The sequence below is a fragment of the Cibotium barometz genome, chromosome 16, assembly GCF_041138505.1.
Source record: "Cibotium barometz isolate CiBa-2024 chromosome 16, ASM4113850v1, whole genome shotgun sequence".
In the NCBI taxonomy this organism is placed as follows: domain Eukaryota; kingdom Viridiplantae; phylum Streptophyta; class Polypodiopsida; order Cyatheales; family Cibotiaceae; genus Cibotium; species Cibotium barometz.
The window spans coordinates 6,009,600-6,028,331 of NC_141061.1; the positions used below are offsets into that span (position 1 = coordinate 6,009,600).

The following is an 18,732-nucleotide window of genomic DNA, read 5'->3' on the forward strand; positions in this document are numbered from 1 at the left end:
CGATGCTTTCCAACAACTTCATCACTTTTTCGACGTCAATGTCGTGTTTCTCAACTAACTAAAGCTGAAAAAACCAATGTCATCCAAGAAAATGAAGACACCTTCCAATCAAGTCCTTGAACACACGCATCATCATGTCATCGGGGCATTCATCAAACCGAAGGGCATGACCACAAACTCGTAGTGGGTCTGTTCACTGCAAAAGGTTGTCTTTGGGATGTCCCCTTCAACAGTCCATACTTGATGGTATCCACTTTTTAGGTCAAGCTTCGAAAACACATGGGCTCCATTCAGCCTCTCTAGGATATAATCAATCCGAGGTATCGAGAACTTGCTCTTGACTTTTGGTGCCTAGGCCACAACAACATAAGGTGATTGGCGTGCGGTGGATCTTCAAAACAAAGTACAAAGCTGATGGCAGCTTGGACAAGCACAAGGCGAGGTTGGTTGCTGTAAACAGAAGGCCAACTGTACACGAAAATCTTATCAATCATGAAATCTAAAAATACACATAATCATACCAGATAAAACAAGATGACAAATCTGCACAATACACCACACTAGGGGCCAGAAGATGGGCTGAACCCCCCCCTTTATGGTTAGATTACCAAAAAGGAGCTGCTTCCAAATACAACTTCACGGGTGCCCAAGGATTGTCCACTGGCTCGCACCTCTCTTCTAGTACAGTATGAAAGCAAAATAAATGCATATGCAAAATTTTGTTGATAATCTTCGGCACAAGAGGGCACTTCCGGCATCAAGCACATGCAGGACAACTATGGGCAGCCCATAGCACTCCCGCATCGGCCCAGAACAACCCTGTTTCTTCACCCTTCTCGTGTATGGCTTACAAGTCAAGTCGACCAGCCTCAAGAGGCTGTTTGCAGCAGTCGACCAGCCCTCAGTAGCCACAGAAAGAAGCGACCAACAGCTGTACACAAGCCTACAAGCTCTCGGTCAAAAGGGGAGTTGTCCAGATCCAATCAACCAACTCTTCATCTCTGTTTTCATGACCTGTCCAGCCCCTGTTCCAGCTGTAAACCAGTCGGCCAGCAAAGGAAACACACCCAAAAAGAGTCGGCTAGCATCCCCCATGCATCATGTGAACTTCAGTCACGGTAGATAGCTCTTGTAGCCTGCCAAACAGGCTGAAACCAGTCGACCAGCCCTCATGCACATTGAAAAGCATGCGCCTCACATAAAACTGGAGTCTACTCTCAAGATTAGAGCTCCTCCGCCAATATTAGCTCCCATGTGTGCTTTTTAGGTCTAGAAAGGGGCGCCTACTTGAAGTTGGCCCATATGTTGTCCAGAGCCCACCCTTTGGCCGCTACGTGGATTAAATAAGTCTTGTCCAGTGTGTACAACTTAGATTGGAAGAAACACCCATCTACTCAATTGTATTCGATAAAATGTCCAGGGCTCATGATCCTTTCGGAACCTTCCCAAAACATAAATACAGAGGATCTCCAAGATAGCTAGTCCCAGGGAAACACATCACGTCACGCTCCATGAGCCATACATGTACACCATGTCAGGCCCCACAAGCCACACATGTACTATCATGTCAGGCTACACCAGCCATACATGTACTGTCATGTCAAGCTCCATATGCCACACAAACACACCATGTCAGGCTACACCAGCCATACATGTATGTCATGTCACGCTCCACATGCCACACATGAACAGTAGAAAAACAAAAGCTGTGAGGAATTTTGTGACAGTTGCCAAGGGCTATGCTCAGTGCCCTAGAGTCAACTTCAATGAGACCTTCGCTCCGACAACCTGGATGACTACCATTCGCACCATTCTTGCTCTTGCAGGACATCATAGATGGCCCGTATTCCATATGGACATCGAGTCGGCTTTCCTAAATGAAGAGCTTACACACAGGAAGTGTATGTTTATCAACCACAAGGATTTGAGGTTCCAAGCAGACATGACCAGGTGTATTGGCTGAAGAAAGCCTTGTATGGTTTGAAGCAAGCTACGCGGGCTTGGTACCAATAGATTGATAAGTTCTTTCAGAAGCTTGGCCTACGCCGTTCTCATGCAAATTCGAACCTTTAGGTCCTCCTTGCGAGGGGGTTAGTTGTTATCATTGTGGTCTATGTTAATGACCTTATTTTTACAGGTTCTTATTCTGTGAGGATCCATTCAACCATGGAATGCTTTAGAGAAAGAGTTTGAGATGACAGATCTTGGCCTTTTGCATTATTTTCTCTGCTTTGAGATTTGCCAGAACCCTCAAGGTATTTTCTTTTCTCAACCATAGTTGCATTCCGTACCCGTACTCATCCGATGAGAGTACCTTCAGTACTTTCCATACCACTCCGTACGTACCGTAACTCGTACGAATAAGGTCTTCGTACCAAATATGAGGTTCAATATACAACACTTATTTGGCTCGTTTTTTAATTATTTTAGTCAGTGATCATTGCTCAGTAGTTAATAGATTAGTTTTCATTTAAGTATTACCATTGTCTTTCATGCTATTTTTGTGTGGATGCTAGATATTTCTTATTTTACATACATACATATGTACGTACGTATGTACGTGTGTGTGTGTGTGTGTGTGTGTGTGTGTGTGTGTGTGTAGTAAAAAACATGAACGTACTTAAAGTACCTATCTTGATGTGTACTTTACGTGCTAGTACCGTACATGTACCATACAATACCGTACCTAAAGTTCTCAACCACTATATTCTCAACAAAAGTACACGGGAGATTCTTGACAGGTTTTAAATGACTGGGTGTAGACTAGTATCTTCTCCTATGGATACTAGTGAGAAGCTTTCTCTTCTTGATGCTTCTCCAGGGATTGAGTATCAAGTTCTCGTCGGATGCTTGGTATGGTTGACCTACTCCCGATTGGACATTTGTTTCATAGTCAGCTTATTGAGTTCTTTCACATCCAAGCCTGTCAGCAGCATTGGCGGTGTGCTCTCAGGGTGCTTTGGTACTTGAGTAGTACTTTGGATTTTGGCATATTCTATGGCCAGGGGTGCACTCTTCTCGGATGGACTAATTTAGATTGGGTTGGAGATCCAAATACTCGGCGTTCAACCACTGGTTGTGTTTTCTCACTTGGGTTGGGAGCCATTTCATGGGGCAATAAAAAGCTACCTACTGTGTCACTTTCCTCTACAAAGGCAGAGTATCGACCAGCTTGTTTTGTTGCATGTGAGGCAATTTGGTTGCGGAGATTATTGGGAGAACTTGGCTTACCTCCTACCGGATCTACTCTTCTTTGGTGTGACAATTAGAGTTGCATCGCCATCGCCAAGAACCCTATGTTTCATGCTCGTACCACACACATTGAGATTCAGTATCACTATGTTCATGAATGGGTTCTTGCTGGAGATTTGTGTTTGGAGTATTGTCCTTCAGCAAAGAAGACAGTAGATTTGTTCATCAAGCAGATGTCTTAGCCTTCCTTAGCTCCTCATCTTCGGCTTCTTGGAGTTTGTTCAGCATCTGGTGCTAAGAGGGGGTGTTAGCATATTCATCCCCATATGCTGCCCATGTATTTTCCCATATTTGATCCTTTTTATGGCCCTTGTTTGTGGGTTGGCCACCCGTATTTTTCCCACATTTTTTCCCTTTTTCCCTTATATTTTTCCCAAGTCAGGCGAGCATGTCCTAGTCGGCCAGCTCCTATGCTCCAGTCGGCCAGCCCCTTCTTACCTATAAATAGGTGGGTTGCCTCTCTCCTTTTTATTCATTGATCATTCTGAGTTGTGTGGTTCATGTGTTGATGTTGGGGTAAAGGTGTTATGCCCACCCTTATAGTGTGTACAAGCCCATAAGTTATAGTACATAGTACACTTAGTACTTTTAATGTACTAAGTGCACTATGTGTACTAGTGCAATATACATGTGTGATAGGGGAGTCACACACTCACTTGATGAGTTGACTTATCCCCACAACTCTCTCTCTCTCTCTCTCCCTTGTTTCTCTGTGTATGTCTCCCACATGACCTAACCCTAATTCTACATACTCCCACATGTCTCCCACATGACCTAACCCTAATTCTACATACTCCCCACAACTCTCTCTCTCTCTCTCTCTCTCTTTTTCCTGCAACAAAAACAAAAAAATCAAAAAATTACAAGGTATTTGCCTCAATTTTTTTTGGGATTTGCAATTGAGCAAGTACAGTAATCAATTGAGCGGGTACAGGTGCCCAATTGCTCAATTTTTGAGCAAAATTGGCAAAATTGGGTGAAATTGGTCACAATCAGGATCAATTTGCAGGAAATTGGTCACAATCAGGATCAATTTGCAGGAAATTGGATGTCGAAATTTGGGGCTTTTGATGTAATTGTGCAATTAAGCACTCATACATGCTGTATGATGTGAAAAATCGCACATTTGGGCAAAATTGCAGCAAATTGCAGTGCACATCAAGGGGCTTTTGTGCCGATTTGGTTGATTTGCACGCAGGCAATCGCATTTGATGCTGTGTCGATAATGTGTTGATGCCTTACAAGCACTCAATGTGCCTGTAAATCAAGGGGGTTTCATGTATTTGATGTATATGTGGCCAGGGGGAAGCATCGTGAACACTCTGGATGCCTTCATGTGCGTCAATGTACCATGTATGATCAGAAATTGATCTTAAATCAAGGGGCTTTTCAAGTTCGTATGCTTGTTGAGCTTGGCAAAGCAGCAGGCAAGACATTTATGCCTTGAATCCTCAAAAATCAGCTTGCAGTCAAGGGGCTTTTGCCCAATTTCTGTTCGGAACTGTTGTATGCAGTGTTCGGGACTGTAAAAGTCTGATTTTCACTCATTTGGACAGCCAGGAGAGCATTTATTGCTATTGTACCTGCTGGTACAGATTTGGCACAGCTTTGTGCAAGTTTTGGCATGGCTGTACACTGTTTTGAGTGACCAAAAGGTTCATTTACAGCTGCTGTATTTGTCGGTACAGGTTTGGTACATCATTTGTGAGCAATTGGTACTGTTGTACAGTACTTTGGAAGGGCAACAGAGCACATTTAAGGTGCTGTCCAAAATCTGCAGCAACCAGATTTTGGTGATTTCATCACATAAAGTGGGAGAAAAGTTGCATTCTTGCTTCCGCAGTGGGAGATAAAGCTTGGGAGAAAAACTGTGAGCACTTTGTGTGCTTTTTGGTGCAGTGTTTGCACATTTTGCAGGGAGTCAGGCATTGACAGGTTGCATTTTGCTATGGCAACCACAGGTGAGAGCTCTTCATTGCTTCACATCAAGAAGCTTGAAGGCTCGCATAATTATGATATTTGGCAAACCCAGTGCTACAATGTGTTGCTCCAGAAAAAGCAACACAAGCCTATCAAAGAAAGGGGTGTGATGCCCGCTTCTCTTACTGCTGAAGAGTGGGAAGATATGGATGAGCTGGCAAGATCTACTATCATGTTGTCTGTGTCAGACTCGTTACTTTTCAGCATTCGTGAAGAGAAGACAGCTTGGGGAATGTGGCAGAGATTGCAGGACTTGTATGCCCAACAAAGTGCCTCAAGCAAAGTGTATTGGTTGAAGAAACTCATAGGTCTTCAGATGAAGGAAGGGGCGTCTATGACAGCCCATCTAAATGAGTTTAATGGTATTGTCAGCCAGGTCATTAATCAAAAGTTGGCAATGGACGATGAGTTCAAAGCCACCTTTTTGTTATGCACTTTGCCAGAGAGTTGGGACACATTCAGGACAGCCACTAGCAATTCGAATGCTATGCTGTCATATGCAGATGTTGAGGGTGCTCTTCTTCAAGAAGAGATGAACAGGAAAAACAACTCTGTTGGAAAGTCCAATGCAATGAATGCACGTGGGAGATCCCAGCAAAGGGGAAAAAGCCAAGAAAGGGGAAGGAGCAAGTCTCGCTCCAAAAAGGATTTGGAATGCCATTATTGTGGCAAGAAGGGACACATTAAAAAGCAATGCTACAAATGGAAAAATGATCAAAAAGAAAAGGGAAAAGGCAAAGACAAAGAGAAGGATGAAGCCAAAGATGTAAAGCCGAAGGGCAAAAGTGGAGTCAAGATTGAAGAAATCAATGTGTCACATGCAGGTGGCAATGAGGATGAGGTCCTATTTACGTCTTCACTTGATGCCCGTTCACTTCTTACAGGTGGTCATGGTATGCACTCATGGATCATTGATTCAGGTGCCTCCTTTCATGTCACAGGTTGCAGAGACTTGTTTGTCAGGTATACTGCTGGCAATGAAGGAGTGGTTTATTTAGGTGATAACCATGCATGCAAGATTCTTGGCAGAGGTGATGTGAGGCTTGTGTTTTCAGATGGCTCACAGCTTATGCTCCATGATGTCAGGCATGTGCCTGAGATCAAGAAGAATCTGCTTTCTACTGGACAACTTGATGATGCTGATTATGTTACCACATTTGGTAGTGGAAAGTGGAAAATTAGTAAGGGCTCACTGGTTGTTGCCAGAGGCTCTAAAGTGGACACTCTTTACTTTATGCATGCAGGTGTTTGTCACCATGCTAATGTAAATGCAACCGAGCTGCCAGAAATTTCTATGTGGCATAGCCGGTTGGGACACATGAGTGTCAAGGGAATGGAGCAATTGTCTCGTTTGGGTTACTTGCCTTCTCTAAAGTTTTCAAGTTTTCAGTTTTGTGAGCATTGTATATATGGTAGGCAACTACAGTGCCCCCACAAGAAAGCTCTTGGACAGAAAGATGCTCAGTTAGAGCTTGTGCATACAGATGTATGTGAGATGCCTCAGCTTTCTTTGGGAGGGGCAAAATATTTTGTGTCTTTTATAGATGATGCCACACGCAAGGTGTGGGTTTATCCTCTTCGTTTGAAGAGTGATACATTCTCAGTGTTTCAGAAGTTTGTTGCTCATGTTGAGAATCAAACTGGCAAAACACTGAAGGCTTTGCGTTCCGACAATGGTGGAGAGTATATGTCCAAACAGTTTCAGGACTTTTGTGATGCTAAAGGCATCAAGAGGGAGCTCTCTACTCCTTATGATCCTCCACAAAACGGGACAGCAGAGAGGATGAACAGGACCATTCAGGAGAAGGTCCGTTCTATGTTGTCACATGCTGCATTACCTCATGGTTTTTGGGCTGAAGCTGTTATGACAGCCGTTCACCTTATAAACAGGTCACCTAACACGAGGCTTGGTGGGAAAGTGCCCGAAGAAGTATGGACAGGGAAGCCTCCGTCATACAAGCACTTGAGAGTGTTTGGTTGCGTTGCGTACGTGCACATACGCAGGGAAATGCGCACCAAACTTGATCCTAAGTCTCACAAATGCATATTCCTAGGATATGGTGACAGAGGTGAAATGGGGTATAGACTTTGGGATCCCATGAATAGAAAGATCATACGCAGCAATGATGTCATTTTTTATGAAACATGCATGTATAAGGAGCCTGCAAGGCAACAGGAGCCTGGCAGAGTCATCTTTGATGATGATGGACATCATGGACAACAACAAAGGGCTGTAAATTAGCCATTACAGCAGGAAAACCAGCCCTTAAATGGTGCTGAAAATGGTCCAAATGGACAGCCAGATATGGCAGAAGATATCCCTATGGATATACCACAGTTAGAGAGATACCGGGCATGATTTTTCAGCCTTATGGCATGGAACAGGAGCCACCAATGGGTGATATGCAGGCTGGACAGCAACCTGCAAATGATGGTCATTGGGTACGGAGGTCCACAAGACCCTCCAGAGCCCCTGACAGGTTTGTTCCAGGGGTTGACTATTTGATGCTTACTGACTGTGGGGAGCCCTCATGTTATAAGGAGGCTTTACAGAGGGCAGACAAAGCTCTATGGGAGCGTGCCATGAAGTCAGAGATGGATTCTTTGCACAAAAATGAAACATGGAAGTTGGTGCATTTGCCTGCAGGCAAGAAGGTTTTGCCATGCAAATGGGTATACAGGCTCAAAGTTGCACCAGATGCAAAGCCAAGATACAAAGCCAGGTTAGTGGCTAAGGGCTTCAAGCAGGAATATGGTGTGGACTTTGATGAGATCTTCTCTCCAGTGGTCAAAATGACCACACTTAGAGCTGTGTTGGCTTTGGTTGCGCATGATGATCTGGACTTGATTCAGATGGATGTGAAGACTGCTTTTCTTCACGGTGATCTCCATGAGGAGATATATATGCAGCAGCCAGAGGGTTATGCAGTGAGTGGAAAGGAGAAGCTTGTATGCAAGCTGAAAAAGAGTCTTTATGGGCTCAAACAGGCACCAAGGGAATGGTATCACAAATTTGATACATTCATGAAATCTCAGAAATTCAGGAGAAGTGACATAGATCACTGCTTATACACCAAGAAAGCTTTGGATGGCAGTCTATTGATCCTCATCTTGTATGTTGATGATATGTTGATTGCCGGGAAATCTCGTAAGGAGATGGATACCTTGAAGCAGAGGCTGCATGAAACCTTTGATATGAAGGATTTGGGTGATGCAAATCGCATCTTGGGTATGCGGATACTTCGGGACAGAAATCAGCATGTGTTGTATTTGTCTCAGAAGGAATACATTGGCAAAGTCTTGCAGAGGTTCAATATGGACGGGGGGAAGAAGACTAGTACTCCTTTGCCTCCATATGTGAAACTCGGTGCTATGGACAGCCCACAGTCGGATAGAGACAGGGCTGATATGGCCAAGATTCCGTATGCTTCAGCTTGTGGCAGTCTCATGTATGCCATGGTTGCTACTAGGCCGGACATTGCATTTGCAGTGGGAGTGGTTTCTAGATACATGGCCAACCCTGGCAAGAAGCATTGGGAAGCAGTGAAAGGTGTCATGAAATACCTGAAGGGCACACAGGATTTGTGCATTTGCTTTGGCAAACAGGATGCATTAGTGCATGGTTACACGGATTCGGATTATGCCGGTCATCCAGATAACCGGAAGTCTACTACCGGTTATGTGTTTACATTCACAGGAGGTGCTGTGTCATGGATATCCAGGATGCAGAAGTGCACTGCCTTATCTACTACAGAGGCCGAGTATATTGCAGCCACAGAGGCTTGCAAGGAGGCATTATGGCTATCTCGGTTAGTGGTTGATTTGGGTTATACAGGGGATATTCCATTGTTGCATTGTGACAGTCAGAGTGCCATCCAGTTGGCAAAGAACCCTGTCTTTCATGCAAAGACGAAGCATGTGGATGTGAAGTATCACTTCATCAGAGAGGTGATAGAGAACAAGCAAATTCAACTTGTTAAGATTCATACGGATGACAACCCGGCTGATCTGTTGACGAAGAGTTTGCCTCCGGAGCGGTTTGCTCATTGCAGACACTTGATGGGCATTGGATGAGGCCAGTTTCAGCCTTGATATGGCCTTGTATATTATCATGTACATGCTGATTTTTCTTTTCCTTTACTTAAGGGCACTTTGCCTTTAAGTGGAAGGTTGTTGGGGTAAAGGCGTTATGCCCACCCTTAGTGTGTACAAGCCCATAAGTTATAGTACATAGTACACTTAGTACTTTTAATGTACTAAGTGCACTATGTGTACTAGTGCAATATACATGTGTGATAGGGGAGTCACACACTCACTTGATGAGTTGACTTATCCCCACAACTCTCTCTCTCTCTCTCTCCCTTGTTTCTCTGTGTATGTCTCCCACATGACCTAACCCTAATTCTACATACTCCCACTCAGTTGACACACCCTCTCTTGTATCCTTCACTTATGAGACACTTTGGTCTCTTGCTCAGGATTGCTTTCACTGTAGTATATTCAACTTATTAGCCTCATATCTCTCTCTCTTGCATTCTCAGTTTGGCACACTCTGGTTGGTTGTGGGTTGGCCACCTGTATTTTTCCCACATTTTTTCCCTTTTTTCTTGGTATTTTTCCCAGGTCGGGTGAGCATGTCCCAATCGGCCTACTCCTATGCTCCAGTCGGCTTGCCTCTTCTTACCTACAAATAGGTGGGCTGGCCTCTCCCCTTTTCATTCATTGATCATTCTAAGTTGTGCGGTTCATGTGTTGACACACTCTGTCTTGTATCCTTCACTTATGAGACACTTTGGTCTCTTGCTCGGGATTGCTTTCACTGCTCTCTCTCTTGCACTCTCAGTTCAACACACTCTAGTGCTCATCTTGCTTCCGCTCTTTGCACTCTTTCAATTCTAAGCTTGTAAGCATAACTAGTGACCGGTATCAACCATCATAACTTGCATTGTAAGCATACCTTAGGTAACACCTATGGGCACCGGCATGGCCATCATTGCAAGCATTGTAAGTTGTACCTAGACCTAGCATCTGTCATCAACACCTAGGTAAGACCCAAAGCAGGCACAAGGTTGTACTCGGATTTGCCATCAAGCCATGATGTCGGTGAGGGAGGGTGTTGGATATAGCGCCGTCAACCTAGCATGGGAACATGGGCGAGAGTCATAGACAATAAAGCTGTAACATCTAAGTAGTAAAGATGCCATTCAAAGTAAAAGAATCTATGAGCTTTACTAGAAGCCAAGAGCAATCAATGGAACCTATTTAGGAGAGATTCTAGAGTAAATCTAGGAGAAGTAGAAGGTTAAAGTCAATAGTTAGGGGAGGAAGGATGACAGAGTGTCCACCCCGTCATCAAGTTTAGTAGGAAGGGGATGCCACGTGCACGCCCATGCCATGGCTAATCTCCAGCATGAACATCATAGTCCTTGATTAATATAGCATTTAGAGCATCATCAGTGTCATTAGTAGAATCATTACCATCATCGGTGTCATCAGCCTCAGCATTAGCAGTAGTAGTATCATCATCATCATGAAGGAGGGCATGGGAACCCAGTCGGCAGCCTTCAAGGCATCCAGCCAGCAGTCAGCAGCCTTCAAGGGAGTCCAGGCAGCAGGCGGCCAGCGCATGGTTGAAGGGGCAGCAGTGTGGGCAGCATTGAAGGCAAAGCGCAGCATTTAAATAGGATTTAATCCTTGAATTCAGGTCCAACACTGGCCGAACTGCAACCTCAAGCATATATAAAGGCATAAAGCCATCAATCATCAGTACATTCAGTCATCAAGCAAGTCATTCATCATTTCAGCAGTGTAGAAGTCAATAGAGGTCATGTAAGGGGCCAGAGGTCACCCCCTTTGGGACTGATCATGTACAAGCATTCAGCAACCTTTTTGTAGTATATGAAATAAAAGAAAGCCTGACACCAACTCTCTCCCGTCTTGTCTCTCCTCTGTCTTGATCAGGTGTAATCAGCATCTTGTTCTTAATCAAGCTTAGGGCTGTGGATTAGTACAAGGAGGCTCCCGTGCATGCAACATTGGTATCAGATGAATGACTTGCGTAATGACTGCATGTGCTGATGATTGATGGCTTTATGCCTTTATAAATGCTTGAGGTTGGTCGGCCAGCAAATCCTATTGTCGAGTGGCCAGTTTTGGACCTGAATCCAAGGATTAAATCCCATTTAAATGCTGCGCTTTGTCTTCAATGCTGCTCACACTGCTGCCCCTTCAACCATGCGCTGGCCACCTGCTGCCTGGACTCCCTTGAAGACTGCTGACTGCTGGCTGGATGCCTTCAAGGCTGCCGACTGGGTTCCCATGCCCTCCTTCACGATGATGATGATACTATTGCTGATGCTGCTAAAGCTGATGATGGCAATGATGAAACTAATGACATGGATGATGCTCTAAATGCTGTCCTAACTGCTATATTAATCAGGGATTATGATGTTCATGCTGGAGATTAGCCATGGCACGGGCATGCACATGACAAGCGATGCTTCTACTGTCATACACAATAGGGCATACATCTAGGGCGTGCCCTAAGAAACCCCCTGCACATACCACACCACCAGCCTCGGTACCAGGCCCTACATGAACGATTCCAGAAGATTTTCCTTTGGGACAATCTCCCTCCCAAGCTCCCCCCTGTCTAGACTGAAAGATTACATAATTGATCTCCTCCCAGGCTCAGAACCCCTAAGCAAGTTTTCGTATGACCTGAGCAATGTTAGATTGATCCAAGGGGGATCAAAGCACACATTAAACTTCTTTGTTAAGCATAATTAAACTAAGCTAAAGTGATTTAGAATGCACTAATCAAACAAGTATAATGTGGGCCAGGTTAGGTGGAAAATGATAGCGTAAATTAACATGATATGATGCCTTTTATATAGGCTAAGATACATGTTCAATTACATCATTAATGAGGTCAAATCAACTCCACCTTCCCTTGCTTTGCTCCAAAAGGTGCTGACTCTAACTTTGACTTTGATATTTTTGTATGAGCACCTTCCACTTCTGATCTCCACTTCCAAGTCTTGCTGAAGAACTGAGCATCTACTCCATTGAACCCTTGACACAAAGGTCAGTCACCTACTGGAGCTGATCAAGACTGATGCTAGGCCTTTGGAACTGATCTAAGAGCTTGATGATGTATTGGCTCTAAATGGTTCCTCTAGCTTCGCCTGTTATGGACCACTCCATCTGCTACCTTGCTGCATTCTTCTATTGGATCTATGCACCTTCCTTGGGACTATGTTTAGTGGCTGAGCTTGAATGCTCTGATACCAATGTTGCATGCGCAGAAGCCTTGTTGTGCAGATCCACAACCCTAAGCCTGATTAAGAACAAGTTGCTGATTAAACCTGATTAAGACAGAGGAAAGAGAAGAAGAGAGAGATAGTTGGTGTTAGGGTTTTCTGTATTGATATGGTAGAAAAAGATTGTTTTAATGGTTGTACATGACCGATCCCTTGGTCAGCCCCAAAGGAGTTGACTTCTAGCCCTACGTATGCCTAATTGATGACTGAGAATGCTTGAATGATGAAATGACTGACTTGATGGAGCTGAATTATGCCTTGTGCATATATATATGGGTGGAGGATGCTGCTCGACAATAAATAGGCATAAAATGGCAAAGATGCTCCACGTACTGCCATTAAATGCTGCACATTATCCATTGTTGTCCCATGTGACTGGCCGCTTGCTGCCTAGGTCCTCCGATCGATGTCAGATGGCTGCCGACAGCTCCCTTAAACCCTTCCATGACGCTTATGATGATGATGATGCTGATGTTGATGTTGATCGTGATGCAAATGCTGCTGATGATGACCTAATACTGATGCTAATGATGTTGCTACTGATGATGATAATGCTTTGATGCTAACTTAATCAAGGATTCCATTGTTCATGCTGAGGATTAGCCATGGCACGGGTGTGAACGTGACATCACCCCTTCTTTTTATAATGGTTCTGCTCATCCTCGCAGAGCTTACCATGCAACCTCATTTGGTTCTGGCCCTTGCCACCGGCAATGGCTGCCTTGGGTGTTGTGGGCTCGGAAGTCTTGGGATTTCCACCATTGTACTTCATCTCGGCACTTTGCATGAGCACTCTGTTCTCCTTGAAAGCTCGCGCATGACAGATGAGCTTGAAACATCCACCAAAACCTCCTCCAGGCAATGATAGAGGTTTTTTTTGTGGGCATCGTTTGGTGTTCACGGTTAAGGTTAAAAACCCCACGGTTTTAAGCCTTAGAAGTATAGGGTGTGGTGTGAAGAATACGTTAGCGACCAGGCATGAAAATCTTGGTTCTAAGTGATAGTTCACTCGATGGCTACGAACATCTTGTTTTTAAAAGCCTATGTTCACTTGCATAGGATCACAGACATTAAGGAGCCATTTGCCTACTGGCCGACTGGTGTCCTAAGGCCTACCCCGTGCCTGCTCAAGGGATACAAATCCCTTCCTGGGGTAGCCCAAAGGGCTGCCCCCTTCTCCCACATGCATCTACGTGCTTCTAGACAGATGCCTGGTATCCGGTTGCAAACCACACACACAGAACACCCAACATCATTCCAAAGGGAGACTCACAATACAGACTAGCCCTGCTTCATGTGCACGACAATGCACACCTGACCAAGACCACGTACGCGACATGCACACCTGACCTTGGACACTTTGGAACCTTGGCTAACTCGTCCCGGACTAGGGCTCACATGGGACCAGTTTCCACTCCAGGTCCTACACTTGCTAACGGATATGTCCACGCGGCATCCAAGTGCGGGATGCACGTGACAATTGAGTTTATACTTACTAAAACTCGCCTCCTCTTGCATATGAGTCGACAAAGTCACCAGTACCGTCCTTGCATCGAAAGCTGCAAGGAAACACCGGTTCTCACCCAAATCCCTTATTAGATCTCTACCTCCGCTAACTCCATTGAGGGGTTGATGCAGCAGCCACGAATTGGAGATACAGGGTTTTGAGCTTCGGATGCAAACAGCAGCTCGCGCTGCCGCACAGGAGGAACAACGACAACACATGGAATACAAGGTTGAGTCAGAGCCTGTTGGACTGGGGGCTGAGTCGCTGACCACGCTATGGAGATAACGGAGGTGCATGTGTTGTTTGAGCGTTACCACCAAGCAGTAAGCAGAGACACGTGCATTGGTACTAGATGCTGCTCAAGAACTGTAATGCTAGGCTGCCTTCACAGGCTAAGGAGAAGTGTAGTGCTACGGAACAGAGGGGATTCCAGCTATCCTGCTTAAGCTGCAGTTCATATCAAGGAGCCACAGTGGCCATGAGGTAAGATGCTCAAGTGGTGTCGAGCTATTTGCACAACAAGCTACTAATGATGTAGGGTCACAACTTACAAGTTACAAGGTCTTCTCCTTGCAGCATGCCATATCTCACAGAGAGGAATGCCTGCCGTAATACTGTTGCAAGTGAGTTGCTGGGCCGTCAAGTGTGGTACAGAGAAGCTCCTCGCTATCGTTCTTGGCTGCTACAAGAGAAGATGACTAGAAACAACCCATGCTGGTGCTATGAAAGCACTGAGAAGACCAATGCTTCTATCTCTCTTTCTTTATGCTGATGTTCAACTACAATCCTTCTTTCTTCTGTCTCTATTCCTGTCTTACACACGGAGAACTCTCTCTATCCCTACAACTTAAACACTCATCTACTCTTAAATGAGATGAAAAAGGAAAAAGGAGAGACCTAATCTAAACACAAACCTTGCTCTCAATCCAGCACTAATCTCCATTACCTACCTACCTACCTACAAGGAGTTGGCTGTGATAACATGATAAAAGCCATGCTGGATCAAAGCTAAACATAATTAACTCCAGATAAGCTAACAGAGATGATTAGCACTTAATCACAAGGGATTGGCAAGGAAAGACCTCAATACGTGAACATAACTTTCAATAAACAATCTCTCTAATGAGAACTCAAGGTACATCAATATGTAGCTTTTACAAGCATTCAATGCTCACATGTTTGGCACACCATGGTACATCTCATGTGACTAGCACAAATCATGTTGCTAGCACTTTCCGTGTGCCTAATCCTTAAATGCCTCTAAGCCACCACCTTTGCCTTTTACATTTGAGGACACTCACAATAAGCTTTGGCCAGAACTATCTGACAAATATACAGTGAACTAATACAAGTCAGCATTGCAATTCTAAAAGCTCATTCTTGTTCAACCAAATCGGTATTTGATGTGCTAATGTTATGTCAGAAAGCAACATAGAGAGTAGAAACCTTTCCTGTGAGATCCTGCGCAACCAATACTCTAAAAGTGAGACAAAAACTTCGAAAACTGTTTCTTCCCACTAGAGTTCTCACAGAAGATCCCAGAAACCACATAATGGATACATACAAGGCATGACGCTGATCAAAACAAGGACTAATAAGTAGAAAGGCTCAAGAGGCATATGTCAAGCAAGGATGGTCGATGTGCGAGTTGTCTAATAAAGCCATACAATTTTACAAATGACCACCTCTGTATTGAGTTCCATATGAAAACCAACCACAGGCCATCCTAAGAGGAGATTGCAGCTCCGTTGTAGATCATCGAGCACAGATTCACACAAACCAATGGCGGTTTTGTATGGATCACTTTCCATATACACACATATCTACTACTTCAATTTCTGGTATGGGATGTAGGTAGCCCACCAAAGTGGAAAAAAAAATGGAAAGAAATACTAACCTCGGTGATAATTTTCCACTCTTTGAGCTTTTTGAACCGCATGAGGGTGCCCACCACTGTCTCCTTAGAGAGTTTCCCTGCTTTGTTGTAGACTTTAAGCACTGCCACAGGAGTGCCCGTCTCCTCGATGTCCAGCATCATTTTAGTCCACGTGGGGTGTGGGTCCGGCTCCGATTTCCTGGATGTGGGCACCCTCAAAGCTTTCTTAGGCAGCTGGACGACTCCTGCAGTCTTGAGAGCAGTGGGCTGTTTGGCACCCCCAGCTTGTTGGGCCACTTTCACACTTACTGTCACGACTGTGCAGCCTCTGTGGCGGCCATTGCAGCTGTATACTGATAAACCCTTTTTCGTCCTGCAAGCTCTCGCTAGGTCTTGCTCTGAGCAAGAGCCAATCGTGGAGGAAAAGCTGAAGCAAAAAGAGATTATTGCCATGGCTATATATACATTGCGGAGTTTAAGAGTTTAGACTCAACCCATTTTCTGCATAAACAAGCAAGCCTCCGGACCCATTTTCTGCAGAAATGGCTCCATTGGGAAGGCTTACACAGATGAAGAAGTTTACCCGAGATTGTGCATTCGGCTGAGGCGACTAGCTTCCAGAGTGCTCATCATAATGGGTCTTCACACCCAGCACCATACATAGCACGCTTTCTCTTCTGCTGAAAAGGCCTCGTTCAGAAGAAGATAAGATTTGTGAATTTTTAATTGAGAATAATAGTTCTTTTATGAGAGTTGGGCTACAAAGAAAATAACTAGAAACAAAAACCAATTTCAGCAGTTTTCACACAAATGTATTTGCAAGAATTCTTCTGCCTCTCCAAATTGTCTACGAAAAGTATTTCAAAACAAATATATATATGGGTCTCATATTCTTTTTTGCTATTAATTAATTAGTGAGAAGGTGAGAGGGGACTTGAACCTTAGTATAGGTGTAAGCTGAAAACCTTAAAAAGGTTTTTTTCCTTGTTTTGACGTATGGGAGTGGTGGTGGGATCTTGCCAGAATTGTCAGAGAGTTCATTACTGCCTCTCTCTCGCTTATGATACAAACACCAAGCTCTTCTCTCTCTATTGCCCAGCCTCTCTCAGCGTAGCGTCCGTAGAGTAGGCTCTTCCTTTATGGGTAGAAGAGCGCCCACCTTGCCCACATTGCAACAACGGAGGTTCAGACTCTCGCCGTCTTCGACGGAGGTTCCCCTCTCGCGCCCACAGTTCAAACCCTCTCAGCTCGTCAGCGGCGGGGACGTGCTAAGGTTTGAAGGTTCAAACCTTTGTTTTGAACCTTAGTGTATATATTAATTAGTGCCCGCGTGCGGGCACTAATTAATATATATATATACAATAGACTGAATATGTCTAGTGTATATATATATATTAATTAAAAAAAGTAAATAGGTTGATTGGCATAGTTATTATCTACTTTAAAAAAACAACGTTCTCCACATTTCTTGGGCATTGGAAATGAGTTTTAGGTCTATGTTGCAAGCAACATTTTCAAAACCCAATTTGCTCATTTTATCTCCTATCCAAATTGCTTTATGTCAAAGCAACCAAGATAAGTTGAATTTCTCAATACTCAAATACTTTGTGTGTCACCCATTGACGCACCGAAGTTGCTAGGGTAAGTCGGTAAGCGGGCCACCAGCACTGTGGTCCATGTCATGAGTTTCGACACCCTCTGTTCTTGATATTCCATCAAAGCTAGTTTTTTTCTCCCATGTGCTTCCGTTTGAAATATTTGAGAGATCAGTGTTACATGACCAAGGTACATGGTAATCCATAAATTTATAAATAACAAAAAAAAACATAGATACCATAACACAACTCAAGAGCATAAAATCAAAGAACACAAGATTGGGTGCAATCTCCCCCCTCGTGCATGTAGCTCCACTTCCACGACATGAATAAATAGCCCAAGGAGCTATTAATAGTTGTGCATACAAAATTGGGCTTTGCTTTTACACTTTTTACAAAAATAGCTCAAGCACTAGAGCTTGTTCACACACTAAGTGTAAATAATCAGAACTATTCTAGCATATGTGCTAGCAATAGCAATGCCATGCATAAGTGTGCATAAATAATTTGTACAAACATTTAGCGCGTGGTCAACAAAAATAACCTTGTGCGCTCATTCGCACATTCCATTAAGCTGGTTTCTAGACACATTAAATCAAGCATATTTTTCTACGATTATTAAGCATCAAAAATATGATAAAATATATACATGTAACAGTTCTCCTATTTGAGGAAGCAACTGTCCTCGTTTGTGTAGAAGAAAATGCTACAACAACAACATTATGCTTGTAGAGCTATCAACGTCATAACCTACAAGGTAAACTCAGAGGTCCAAACATGGCTCATAGGCATAAAGGCATGGCTCAGAGGTTCTTATGGACATGGAATACCACAAACAAACGTAGAGGTTCATTGACCGAGCATGGCTCAGAGGCACAAAGGCATGGCTTAGAGACTCGAGTGAACATGGACTGCAACAACAAAACTCGTGTGACACCTAAATTGGTGACTCTCGCACTCATCATCAAATCACAAATAATAAGATATAGACAAGATCCCTTATGTGCGACACACGCACTGCTCATCACCTATTTTTGTAAACATATCCCAATTAATTGCCCTTCTCTATAATTAATCCTAATATGAAACATTGATAGGCACAAACACAACATATATTCACCACTTGTTTCACTATGAGGAGAGTATCATTATACACATCATCTAGCATGGTGTGAGTTGCCACTTGTTACACTCCAATGA

The 18,732-nt window shown here is 44.0% G+C and overlaps 1 protein-coding gene across 1 annotated transcript in view; it reads right to left on the reverse strand.

Annotated features, from left to right (window-relative positions):
- The window catches only part of LOC147630296 (uncharacterized), a 34,721-nt gene extending 18,043 nt beyond the window's left edge, over positions 1–16,678 (reverse strand). The window contains exons 1-2 of the mRNA XM_086810137.1: positions 16,521–16,678; positions 15,959–16,364 (exon numbers count right to left, since the gene is read on the reverse strand). Coding sequence (XP_086666263.1) covers positions 15,959–16,364; positions 16,521–16,570 — 456 coding nt within the window. The 5' untranslated portion in view covers positions 16,571–16,678. The remainder of the gene's footprint in view (positions 1–15,958; positions 16,365–16,520) is intronic.
- Between the last annotated feature and the right edge of the window lie 2,054 nt (positions 16,679–18,732).